The sequence below is a fragment of the Nipponia nippon genome, unplaced genomic scaffold (assembly GCF_047370975.1).
Source record: "Nipponia nippon isolate SJK-2023a ecotype South Korea unplaced genomic scaffold, ASM4737097v1 scaffold_1, whole genome shotgun sequence".
NCBI classification, from domain to species: domain Eukaryota; kingdom Metazoa; phylum Chordata; class Aves; order Pelecaniformes; family Threskiornithidae; genus Nipponia; species Nipponia nippon.
Genome location: NW_028262290.1, coordinates 90,332,299 through 90,345,378, shown reverse-complemented (window position 1 = coordinate 90,345,378; position 13,080 = coordinate 90,332,299). Strand labels below are relative to the sequence as shown.

At 43.3% G+C, this 13,080-nt stretch overlaps 1 protein-coding gene across 1 annotated transcript in view; it reads right to left on the bottom strand.

The window, feature by feature from the left end:
- CDH20 (cadherin 20) overlaps positions 1-13,080 on the bottom strand; it is a 125,266-nt gene that overhangs the window by 29,752 nt on the left and 82,434 nt on the right. The window contains exons 2-3 of the mRNA XM_087737052.1: positions 7,683-8,050; positions 746-1,040 (exon numbers count right to left, since the gene is read on the bottom strand). Coding sequence (XP_087593178.1) covers positions 746-1,040; positions 7,683-7,925 — 538 coding nt within the window. The 5' untranslated portion in view covers positions 7,926-8,050. The remainder of the gene's footprint in view (positions 1-745; positions 1,041-7,682; positions 8,051-13,080) is intronic.

The following is a 13,080-nucleotide window of genomic DNA, read 5'->3' as shown; positions in this document are numbered from 1 at the left end:
CCAGAAAAACAGTATTTTGTGTAACTATTGGATTTATTACATGGAAATGGTTTCTCCTGACTTGTGTAGGTAGGAAGGCTGCTGTTTGTCTTCTGGCTGCATTGCAATAACAGGACTGTCTTTGACATGACCCCACTCTCTAACAGTGGAGAGCAAATGGTACCGGGACTGTGGGGTCCACTGAACTGTGTTTAGTGCAGGCTTACATGGATTAGAAGGAGCCAAGCTAATAATTGTTGTCATGTCTCCATGATTTCAAGGGCTCCTGGACAGTATTTCAGCACTCAGTATGAGCTAGAATAGGTTCCTAAAATCGTGTTATTTTCTGGATGGTAATGGATGTCTAATGGTCATTACTGTTGCTACCATCTGATGGCACGGGAGAAGGGGCACTCCGTTACTGCAAGTTGTCTGAGGATGGCATGTTCAAATTACACCTTTTTTCAGCTCTCCTGCTTCCCTTGGCCGTTACTGCAAGTTGTCTGAGGATGGCATGTTCAAATTACACCTTTTTTCAGCTCTCCTGCTTCCCTTGGCATGTTTTCTTTCAGAGGGCACAGCTGATGGTGGTGTAAAGCCTGCTATCCCTCTTCTGCGGCAGTCAGGCACCCCGGGGGAAGCTCTCCTGCCCTGCAGCTCCTGCGCAAGAGGCAAAAGCTGAGTCCAAGGAGTCAGGGAATTTATGTTTTAGTGACCATCTCCAATTTGCTTATAGGGGGAAGAGACTCCACAAAATCTGCCTTACCCACAGGTGACATTTCTGGAACAGAGGCTACATAAGGTCCATCCAGGAACTTGGGTTCATTGTCATTGATGTCTTGGATTTTGATGATGAACTCCGACTCCGGTTCCATCGGCCGGCCTGTTCGCCTGTCCAGAGCCTGCGCCCTCAGGGTGTACTGCGACCTTTCTTCCCGGTCCAGTCGCTGAATGGCATGAATGTCTCCTGTGGTATCATCAATTGTAAACACAATGCCAGCTCCCTCTCCCGAGAGGATGTATTTGATCGAACCATCGCCCCTGTCCATGTCAGAGTGGAGCTGCAGAAAAGAACAGGATTCAATTAGACCACGAGTTAGGCAAGCAGCAGCTCAGAAACACTAAGCACGTGAGCATCCTGAGCATTTTGGTCTCACTGTTGGGACGCACAAGCTGGTTTTAATGAACTTGTTTTGTTGAAAGAGGCAAATAGTCAGTAAAGTCTGTATCAGAGTTGCAATTAAAAACCCTCTCCTGTCTTCCCATTTCTGCACCTACAGCTGTGCCAGAAGCAAAGGCAGAGACACCCAGACAGGAACAGGCTCTGGGCCTTTTTGAAATCTCACTCAACCCAATAATTATCTTTTGCCTGGTTGCAATGACCATTGAGAAGGACTTACTGCCAGGCTTGGCGTAAGGTGAGTTCAGCAAAGCCGCAGACTGTGCTTGCTGACATGGGTTAAGAAGAGTCAGTTGTTCCAGGGGTAGCATAATGTTGGGGCAGATAAGGCAAATCTGTTTGCGATCAAGGGGAAAGCAGGATGGGAAAGCTACTCAGTAACTATCATGATTCAGAAATCTTTTAATCTTTTTTTTTCCATGAAAATTTTAGCAATAAAAATTAGGCTGGATCCTTACATCTTCAGGAAAGAATTACTGTCAAACAGTAGGCAAAGTAAGCATAGAGGAACATTTGATTGTGTCTATGGCAGGCTGTACAGATGAGAGACATCCCAGATTTTCTAGGGAATTAGCAAATGGATTTATTGCATGACTGCTAATTAGTTCTGAGCAGCCACAGATAGCTGTGAATGCAACAGAACAGAAGAAAAGTAAATGCAGTGCTAATTATCATCTAAAACAGAGAAACAAATCATCCTGGGGACTACCATTCTGTTAAACACCTGGTTCCCATGAAATACTGGAATGACTATCAAAAGACAAACAAATCACTTAATTTCACTCACACTATGAAGATGCTTAACAGTATGCTCATACTTCCATGCTTTTGAGGAACAGAGCATAAAGACCAATGCCCAGATATGGTATTGGTTCAGTCCCAAAAGACAGGAAGGCAATAGACTTGCGGTGCAATAATCAAAATGGGATTTTCAAGAATGGCTCAGGTGTGAATACCATTTTCCAGTGTGATTATCATTTTGAGAGATGAATAAAGAATTGACCACTTTTTTTTCATTATTTGTCTAAGTGGGCTGGTTTCAGTTAAGCACATTTTAAAATGCATGTGTGAGCTAATTATCTCAAGAAAGGTGGTCAGAATTAAGCGTGTGTTTAATGCTTTGGTAAGCTCAAAGGACATATGGGAATAATTGTGGAGGATGGGGCCACACATAGGTAAATATTTGTACTGAAGAGAAAAATCTTGGAATTATAAACTGAATAGCTGAACACAGGATTAGTAGGATTTGAAGAAAGAATCCAAATAGAAATGGATAATTTCTGTGGAAAAGCAGAAGTCAAACTTGATGCATTTGATTACAGGCTATTCTCTCAAGAAATAAAGAAGAAATCTCATATCTGAGCTATTTAAAAACACACTGAAAACTATACAATAACCTGACACACAGGAAAAAGTTTTATAGGGATGTGGGCAAATTGGCTTATCTGACCTAAACATTTCTAATGCCAGTGGACCAGCTCTTCAGCTGTTTTAGGGCACATGGTCCCATTGACTTGGGAGCTGAAAGACCATTTCCCCCGGCAAAGGGTTCGGTTGGAAGATGCTCGTTCTCCGGAGGGTGTTTTCCTTACTAGCCTCTCAGAGTGCAGCACGTGATCTACACAAAACTTGGGACTACTCCTGATTTTAGGGTAAGGCTGATTTCAGCTGAGGTGGGATCTATGTGGTCTTCTATGGTACATCCCACCCTGCAGACAGGTCTGTATATAGGTGGCCCATCGACTCTTAATGGCTGCTGGGACAATGAGTGTTAATGGCAGGTATCTGTCTGCCGCAGCAGCACTGCAAAGTGGCTGCAAGAGCTAAAGGTGCAGATTGTGACAACTCCCGTGTCAGGTCACTGATATTTCATTTCATTAGCTTTGCCATTGGCTCTGCAGTGGCTACTGCATCTGAGAGGCCTCAGTCCGTTGGAGGAATGCTGGCAGCTCTCAGGTGATGTATCAGCTAAATGGAGGAAGGACAAGCCCAGAAAAACTTGGCAGTGGCAAACAGTTAAATTTAGATGACTGCCATGTGCATTAATTCACATGCAGGCGCCAGGACTGCAAACTGGTGTATCTTCAGGAAACACCATCTTGTGATTAATTTAAAAAAAGACAGTGGTTGTCATTATTTACCCTAAACACCCATAACTCAGAGATTATCACTGTAGGAGCTAGTAAACAGGATGCTTCCAGAAGGAGGACACTATTATACCTTTTCAAATTGGTTCAGAACCACTAAGCTATATCTTGAACATTTGTTTTAGTGCATCAATGCATCAGTGAGAGAATGCAGCTGCTGAGACAGATACAGATGTTAGACCTGTTTGGGGAATTAGAGCTGGGCCTGATGGAAGAAAATGTGTTTTGGAACATCAAGAAGTCCTCATTAAATAGGAAAAAGGAAAGAAAAGATAAAAAGAAGTCAAATTCAAAGTCAAAGAAAAGGCAAAGGAAAAAAATATAAAAGAAAGAGGCTAAGGCAAAGAAAATTGAAAATGAAAAAGGAAAAAGAAAAAAGAAAAAAGAAAAAGAAAATGAAAAAGGAAAAGGAAAAGAAAAAGAAAAAAGAACAAAAGAAAGAAGAAAGCAGCTTTTAAAATAGCAGAAGGTGTTCTGGAAAGTTCAAAAGACTTAAAAGAAGATGATACTGAATCAAATTCATGGGTTAAATTACACCTTCTGTCCAAAGCCCTATTTGGAATGAATGCAGTTATGTAGTGAGCAAACAAGGAATGAACATGGCACGCTAATAGGAATTTGGGAGTACAAGAGCATCTCTATCTCACTGTGATTTGTTAAAACCATTGGGTCTCAACCAAGGCTAGGCAGTAAGAAATGCTAGCAGCACTTTTGCCGTTTCTTGTATAACCTGCTCTTTCTAGACAAAGCAAAAAAGAGCATAAAAGACTTAATACTTCCAGACTGCAATAAATCTGAAATAATTTGGTGTCTGAAGGGACTGAAGCTCACACTGTTGCAATGACAAACCCAATATCAGGATGCTGCAGTTTGGGGTGTATGTAGAAGTCACTGTGTTGGAAAGGTGATTCAGATTTCATTTGGCTCTGTTTTATGGGTGGTGCAATAAATTGTGCTGCCATGTGGCTGACACAGAAGTAGAAGGAATTCATTTGTACTTTCTCCTCCATATTAAAGAAGGGACTATGGGAGGAATGAAGCTGATAACTCCTGAGAAATTGTTAACTGTGTCAATCTGGGTTGCTTCTTTTGATGAGGATAGTACAAAAGATGAAGGAGGCTGTAGCTGCATCTGAATGACACATTTCTGGCAACGGGCACGTGGAAGAGAGTGGTGCTGCTGGGGGCATCTCAGGGAAGGACTTGTGCAGCTCTGCTAACCGGGCTGTGACTCCATCCTCGACATGCTCTCCTTTCTCTGACTCCAGGGAGGTAGTACCTGCAGGGGATTTTTGTGAGGATGTGTGAGTGAGTTTGGTTGATCTGTGGTGATAGTCTGTAGAAAGGATGCACTTTATTCACTCATTCAGCTGCTGTGGTTCAAATGCCTCTTTCCTTCGAAACAGGGTTAGGCAGTCTCTGACAGGGCAAAATGGTGAAGTCTGTCCCTAGTTCAATTACTGATGCAGTTTAGGCTGCTGGATGAATGTGGAAAATACCTGCTGCAGCAAACATGGGGGCTTTGGTTTCCCTAGTTCATCCTATTAGCAAATAATGGCTACCTCTAGGAAAGTTGAAGCCTCGTATTTATCTGTGACAGGACCAGGAACCATCTGAAGCTAAAATGCTTTGAATTAGGATCATGAGCACTGGAGAAAAGCAAAAATTGTTCTGACTTCACCTCAGGAAGTTTCTTTTCGTTTCCCTGTCCAGAAGATATTTTGCCCCTTGCCTTACGTAGGAAAGTACATTTTTCATAGCAGCCTTGAAAATCATAGTAGGCAAGCCATGGTTCAAGTCAAGGTGCTTTTTGGGTTGCTCCAGTCATACATAGCTAGCCAGAAACAGCTGTACAAGAGCATCAGAAAAGCCCCTCTCATGGGAAGCCTTTAGAGTATAAAGTAAATACAACTGGATCTATGCTGTGCGCTCTTTCTCCTTCTGACATGGGCTTGGAGAGAGCAGACGGATAAAAGCAAGGCCTGGCTAGCAAGATGTTTCAGAGTGTGGTGGGTGGTATCAGTTAGGAGAAGCTCTGCCTGGCCAGGCGTGGGACCCAGGGCTGTTTGGAGGGCTGGTGCTAGCAGCAGGCGGTAGGCTGGGAGTCCTTCTGCACCTCCACCCTGCTCTACGCAAGCCCTGCAAGAGCTATGTCTGAGTCAGCCTGGGGTGGCTCGGGCTGACAAATTTCTGGCCTGCCAGAACAATTAATTCAGCCCACAGCCTATTCCCTGCTGACCCCTTTCCTAAGGATCCCTAAGACACAGGCAGCACGAACGCAGGCAGGGTGATGAATCATAGTGTGCTGCAGCATCTTCCAAGAGCCCGTGCCTTTGGCTGTATGAGACAAGGGGAAGCCTGTCCCTCACGGCAGCCCCCACAGCATTCATCCCACTGCTTGGCTGGCTGCTCTGCACCCACTTCAGGGGTGGGAGAAGATGAAATGTTTGACCCTCAGAGGCCTGTTTTGGCAGCAGGGTTCCCTGGTGTCTGGTCTACACGGAGCAGTGCAGAGCGAGGAGACCTTCAGAGCGACGCAGCCATGTCAGCTCAGCAGTGTGTGGGGCTAATTGGCCCTGTTAACCGTGGGAGCTAATTGGCCCTTGCTCACCCCTATGCTAACACAGCCATGGCATAGGCGGTCCTGGAGAGAGCTCATTCACGGCAGCTTGGGCCTTTGTGTGGTGGACACAGACCATGAAGAGTCATCTCTGCTTTCCCCCATTCAGCAGAGCTGAGCAGCAGCAAGCTCAGGAGCACTGCCAACCGTGCCAAGTTTTTGTGCTCCTAATGACACAATCAAGTCTAAAACAAAGATGAGTCGGTTTCTTCCAGTACTTGTTTTAGCTCAAATTCAGCTCACAGTGCAAGTCTGGAGTCTGGAGTACGTGAAATAATATGTCTGGCCCTTGTTCCAAAGCTGGGAATTGCATGAAACCAAATATTAATTTCTTTAATCAATAGAGATATCAAGAGCTGAAAAGCTAGGTGCAGAGATGAATGAAGACTAATGAGGTCTCATTTGGCGGCAATCACTAGTAATGCCATTGCTGTGGGAGAAAGGAGAACACATCTTGCTGCCAGTCACACAGGGATAAATCAGAAAGAGGTCTTTTGAAGCCCACAGATTCATTTTGATTTACACTGGTGTGACTGAGGGCACAGTTTAGCTCTATGGGGTTGTAGAATGGTAAATACAAGTCCAAAATGGGCCTCTGGTTATGTGATTCTTTTTTTTTTTTTCCTTTCTGCAGATGGATAGCTTGGAAGGAAAGAAGGAGCCTTGATCATGTAAAAATAAGCAATGAAATCTGAAGGAATTGTTTTCTGACATCCTTTCTTAGTTCTTAATTTTTCATATCTACCTATATGTAGTCTGCACTCATCATAGCGGTATCTGATATTCTAGGCATGTAAAATCTTAATTGTGTTGTTCAAACACTTAAGCACACTAACTCTCTCCCTCTCCACTTTTTCCAGATTTGTCACCTTGTTGTAGACTAGAAGCAGACTTGGTGCTGACCATAACCCTTTGAATAACAGGGTCAATACTTTAAACAATTCAGAGTCTTTAAAAGCAGTCAGAAAACAGAAAAAGGAGGATGGTTATAGTGAGGCAGATGGTAATGGCAGACATCACTGGACTGATTTCCATCAGCTTATTCCTCAAGGAGCTACAGAAAGGTGAATGCAAAATACTACCAAGTAGGTGGGATGAGCTAGGGGATCAATTTTACACTTATCTGTACTCATGTGTAGGTTCTTGGGGTATAAGGGATCCAAAAATAGGACCCTCAGGGTTGGATTTAATGGGCTGTCCCTCTACCCTTCTAGACCTGGAGCAAGTTCTTTGTGGTCTACAGAATTAACCTGCGGTCAAGCTGTGGTAAGCAAGAAGATACTCTGTCCCTAGAGATTTGCAGAAAACAAAAATTGAAATGTCAGTTTTCAAGAGAAACTGGCAATTTAATTTGATTGTGAATTTCAGCTTCCAGCTGACTTGATCACATACAGAAGCATGATCACAACCTCTTCCTTTCTTTCCTAATCCTCATATGTCAATATAACCTTGCTTTGCCTTGACATTGTAGGAGTCCCTGGAAAGGTCCCTGCAGATTTTCTAACACTACCTCAATTACAGATCACGATTGGTGCAGCAGAAATAGACAAATATATTGTCAGCCCCTTGAAACAGAAATTCTTCCCAAAAGAAAGTGACACTGGTCAAAAGCTCTTGGGAGCAGCAGTAAAATTAATGTGGATAAATTCACTGCCAGAGAGAAGGTAAAGGCACTTAGGGAAACTTCCCGTGTTTCACCACCGCGGATACACAGATGTATACACCCTGCCAGATATCCACCTGGTGTGGATCTTACCTTCCCGACATAGAGAGGGTCAGTTCCCGTGTACTCCTCCAGAACGAAGAACTGGTTCCACACCCAGCTCCGCTTTATGCGCTGATGCAGCTTGTCTGACAGGTTGTCTTCTTGCCCTTCAGTGAGGGGCCTGGCATCTCCTGACAGCACAGCTGTAGTAAGGTCCATCAGTCCCCAAAAATACAAGGAGATGCTAAGTCCAAGCAAGTTCTTTGCATTGCTCATTCTACCTGAAGTCCACATCCGTATACTAGGGCTGACTTAAAAGTCAAAACACAGTATCTTGGGTCCCTTGAGAAGAAAGTAGGTCCTATGTGTAGTCCTTTGAAATGTCCAAGAGAGATCCTGGTTCTGAGAATGGCAGTCTCCTGTAAAGTTAAAGGAAGTTCATAGGAGGATGTTTTTTTCCCCAAGGTAAAAGAGTTTCCTCAATAGGCAAATATACTGTAAAATATTTAATGTTCTATATAAAAATATAATATCAGGATGCACACCTTCTGAAACTAGGAATACTATTACCGTATAAGCTGCAGAACTGGAGCCTTAGATACAAGAATCGTCAGGGTTTAGCCAATAAGTAAGAGTCCTCTACTTTGCTAAATTAGCTGTGGTGTTGCTTTATGGTATTGATTGGCATGAATTAAGTGCATACTCTTTAGAAATGTTTAAGACCAGAAGTCCTTAGAGAATATTTAAAAACGGTTCACTCTGGAAAATTATAATAGCTGGAGAGCACTTTTTGGCAACCGTCTTTCTTTCTGTTTGGAAACTATGTCGTTGTCATTACACACACGTGCACGCACACACGTCTACATAAATACAGATATTATTGCTATATTGCAAACCTTGAATATAATTTCTAGCAGCTCCAAGTTATTTCTAATTTTAATTATTCTTTCAGCCTCCCCATTGCTTGAATTCAGGTTTCACACTCTGCTGCCTCCTCTCTGAGGAGCTGATTGCTGCTACAAATGCAACATTTCTAGAATTTGAATGGTCAGTTAATCATTTTATAACCCACAAAAGGTTTCACAGTGCCGACAGTCACATGCTATTGTGTGATATGTCCAAGCACGTCAGGCTAACACATTTTTTCCTCCACAAGCCTGAAAGATCTGTTTAGGCAGAGGAATGCTGACCTCTATCAGAGGACACTTTCTCATCAGTCTAGGATCTTTTGTTGTCATGAAATCAGTTTAGTTAGTGACCTCACTCCAGGCTATGGATTGCAGCAAACCTTTCCTTCACCATTTTGCTGAGTTTAATGATGTGGTGCTGCACTCAAGTTACTCTGTCAAAACACTCCATACATCCTCTGTGGGCCTAGTATTTTTGCTGTTCTTTTTAAGAGCTCTTCTTTCTCTTTTCAGGACAAATAGACTCATTAAGAAAGGTGTATGGGGCTCTGAGGCTTAAGCAAGTAGTTCACACTTCATTTTACTGCTGTTCTATACTTAAGTCTTTAGGCTTAATTAATTGTTTTATCCTGTGGAAATAAAATGTAGCAGGAGATGTCTGTCAAATATTTCTAATTTAAATTCTTGAAAGATTTCAAAATCATAAAAAAAATTTTAAAGAATTGCATGATAATATTTTGAAGTGAAGACTGAGACAATGCAATGTTTTCAACAGAGAAGAGAGTGTTTGAAAATTCCCCAGCATCCAAGCTGGCACAACTGGGGGACTGGGTACACTTAGAAATCTACTGAAACAGAAATTCAGAGTTTAATCCAAAAGTTGGCTGAAATCTGAAAAAGGCAGCTTAAGTCTGGAATAGATGTCCACAGGGGAAGTAAAGACAAAGTAACTATCTTAGACTAATTTCTACACAAAATAATATTTCCAAGTATAAAGCCCAGAAGGAATATGGCTACACAGTGCTGCTAGTCTATACAATTGTGAAGTATAGCAAACAACTAACAGGTCCCTTACCTTGAAAAGTTTACAACCTAAGGCTCAATAGATACAACAAAGAAAGGACAAACTGTAAGCACAGAACATGGTAAATCTCTTCTAAGCAGAGCAATGTACAGAACTGCTGGTTGTTTAGACACTGGCTACATAATGTGCTAGGGCTTATCGTCTGCAAAGCCAAAGAATTGGGATTTGTCTAAGCAGTGTAAGCCCAGAAAGACCACAGTAATCTCTGTGTGTCTGTCACTTCATGAAGAAGCTGGCAGCTGTTTGAGAGAGGCAGGGACGAGGCTCAGCTTGCTGGATACCCACAGTCAAACAAGTCAAAGAGCTGTGTGTGCAGTGCTTGCCTCTCTCTGTCCCGTGAGTCCTTAGCTCCCACTAGCCAATATCCATTTACACTGGCGAAAGGAGGCTGAAGGCCTCTTCACATGAGGTATGTCCACGTTGCTCTGGACATGACGCGGCAATGTGCGCTCACAGCCCAGAAGGCGAACCGTACCCTGGGCTGCATCAAGGGAAGCGTGGCCAGCGGGCCAAGGGAGGTGATTCTGCCCCTCTACTCTGCTCTGGTGAGACCCCACCTGGAGTACTGCGTCCAGCTCTGGGGTGCTCAGTACAGGAAGGACATGGACCTGTTGGAGAGGGTCCAGAGGAGGGCCACAAAAATGATCAGAGGGATGGAACACCTCTGCTATGGAGAAAGGCTGAAAGAGCTGGGGTCATTCAGCCTGGAGAAGAGAAGGTTCCAGGGAGACCTTATTGCAGCCTTTCGGTGCTTAAAGGGGGCTTATAAGAAAGATGGGGACAGACTTCTTAGCAGGGCCAACAGCGATAGGACAAGGGGTGATGCTTTTAAACTAAAAGAGGGGAGATTCAGACTGGATATAAGGAAGAAATTTTTTACAATGAGGGTGGTGAAACACTGGAACAGGTTGCCCAGGGAGGTGGTAGATGCCCCATCCCTGGAAACATTCAAGGTCAGGCTGGATGGTGCTCTGAGCAACCTGATCTAGTTGTAGATGTCCCTGCTCATTGCAGGGGGTTTGGACTAGATGACCTTCAAAGGTCCCGTCCAACTCAAATTATTCTATGATTCTATCATTCTATGTTGACAACAGCAAGTTTTTCTCAGCAAAGTCAGGGAGACATTATTGACAATCTGTGTTTTGCTGGAGAGTAAATGTGGGGAGGGGCCTCCCACCATCCCTCAACATGACTTGAGGGAACCCAGCACTGCCTCTGGCATGCAACAGGAAGGGAAAGAAGAAGCAGGCAGCTGCAAAGATCCCACCTGGAGTTTTTACTTTAAGAAATTCCATCTACTCTACAAGTCAGTTACATTTTTGTCCACGTGACATAAGAGGTGATACAACATGATGGACCAATTCCTGTGGCAATGAGAATTGTGTTTGTAGGTGAACTCCCAAACCACGAATTCAAAACTAATGGCGCCAGATGCCTCCTGCAATTAAGTTCAGCCAACAAGCATCAACAGCGCTTAGGCAAGGTAGTATCAAGACATGGTTAAATAAACTTGCAGAGTTACCGATATACCTATAATGAGGCAATAGCAAAAGAAATCTGATCATCAGGATGCTTTTTCTGCACATGTGCATTATATCAGCAGAAAGCAAAGTAAATAGAGGCAGTGAAATAAAGGTCAAGAGTAGAGACACACATGCTTCAGGCTGTCTGTGATAACAGCTTTTGTCATTTGAATGTCACTTGGCATTGCAATGCAGTTCCACAAGGAACGTTTCTTGAAAATAGTGTGCAACTCAGTGGCCCCCAGGAGGAGCATCCCTAAGAGCATTGCCTATTCCCAATGCAATCTCATTTTGGGGTATAGCAACTATCAGGAAACTTGCCATTAAGTAATGTAAAGTCTTGTAAAAGGATGTTCCTTCCCTGAGTACCAGTAGTTTCTCCATTTAATGCCAGCGGATGGTGACACAGTCATATATTTTTGTAGGAATGGAAGAAAGCGGTAGTGGTGCGGTGGCACACAATATTTTTATGTTAATACCAGGGTTTCCGGTGTCTCATGCCTTTCAAAAACTGTGAGCAAGCAGGCTCAAACTTGTCACATTTTGCTTCTTGCCTAAAGGAAAATTGATACTAGTAATAACAGTGTTTGTTTAATCAAGAATGGTTCCTCTGTCTCTGAGGCTGAAGGAGAATGAATTTTTTTTTCTGTCTCAGGGCCTCAGCTGGTATTAAAAGAACGAAACCCACCTTTGTTAACTTCTGGCCTGCAGTGCTGCTGATCCCTCTGGGGCTCCTTTCCTGCAGCTTCACCAGCCCCAGATGTGTACTATTGGCCCCTGGATCTGCAAGGCCTACCGGTCAAGCAAGATATTTCTCAGCAGTATAGAAGGCACTCATGTACATTTAGGGTTTGAATTGTGTGGTAGCACAAGTGATGACTGAGTTACAGTTAAGGTCATGGATGACTGAGTCTTTCCGAGGACTTATGCAGATGGCTTCTTCACCAGCTGACTGTGATGGATGAGTATGGGGTCACTTAGACTGTAGACACGACAGTTGGTTAGGATGATAGCCATATGCTTTGACTGTGCTAGCTTGGTGGGATCTCTAGCCTCAAATGGACCTTAGTGGTTTTTGCTGCAGATGCACGACACAGATTTGGAGGCAGAGTCTGTTCTGCCTCAGGCTGGGTAGTTCCTTGTAGGGAGATCATGGGGACCAGACATACAGGAAGGCACTTGTTGGCATGGCTGAGTGAGGCAGAACTGAACTTTTAATGTTCTCTTAATGCAAGTTGTTTCTTGGAGCCCTCCAAAATGGTTTCTTAAGGACATCTGCAAAGATGGAATTGATGAGCCTCTGCTTGTCATATGAAATACATTATAGAAACACATTTCATGGCTCAGCATGGGGATGTGCAAAGGATTTGAAGGCAGTAAAGGGAGGGAAATCTTGTTTTCCTTGCTCACACAAAAAGATTATTGAGCCCAGGAAGACAGCATGACCAAAACCTGTGAGATTTCTGCAGAGGGTATTTTATTTTTCAAGAACAATTTAATGGTTCAGAACCCAGTTCATTACCCACAGTTAAGTACTCCATTGTAATAGCCTTAGCTGCATCTGTGCAGTTGAGGTCCCTGACCCAAAGTGAATGCCTTTCTTGCCCCTGCTTTTGTTATGAATATTTGATTACCATCTCAGTTGTTTAGGTTACTTTCTCTGTTCTTGCCTTGCAGACATTGCTGAAAATCCTTTTTCTTGTCACTCAACAGTTACAAATATGGCTTTTGGCTTCATAAAAACCCATGAAGATCTGACTGAACTCTGTGCAACTGGTGGTCTATGCATGGTACAAAGGAACTACCTAATTGTGCTACACAAAAGAGTCACAATAATATACTTTCCACCATTGCAAATATAAATTTCTCTTTTAGCCCATATTATGAATTAAAGTAGGCATATTCCAAGTGTGAGCTACTCTTCATGTTCCAAT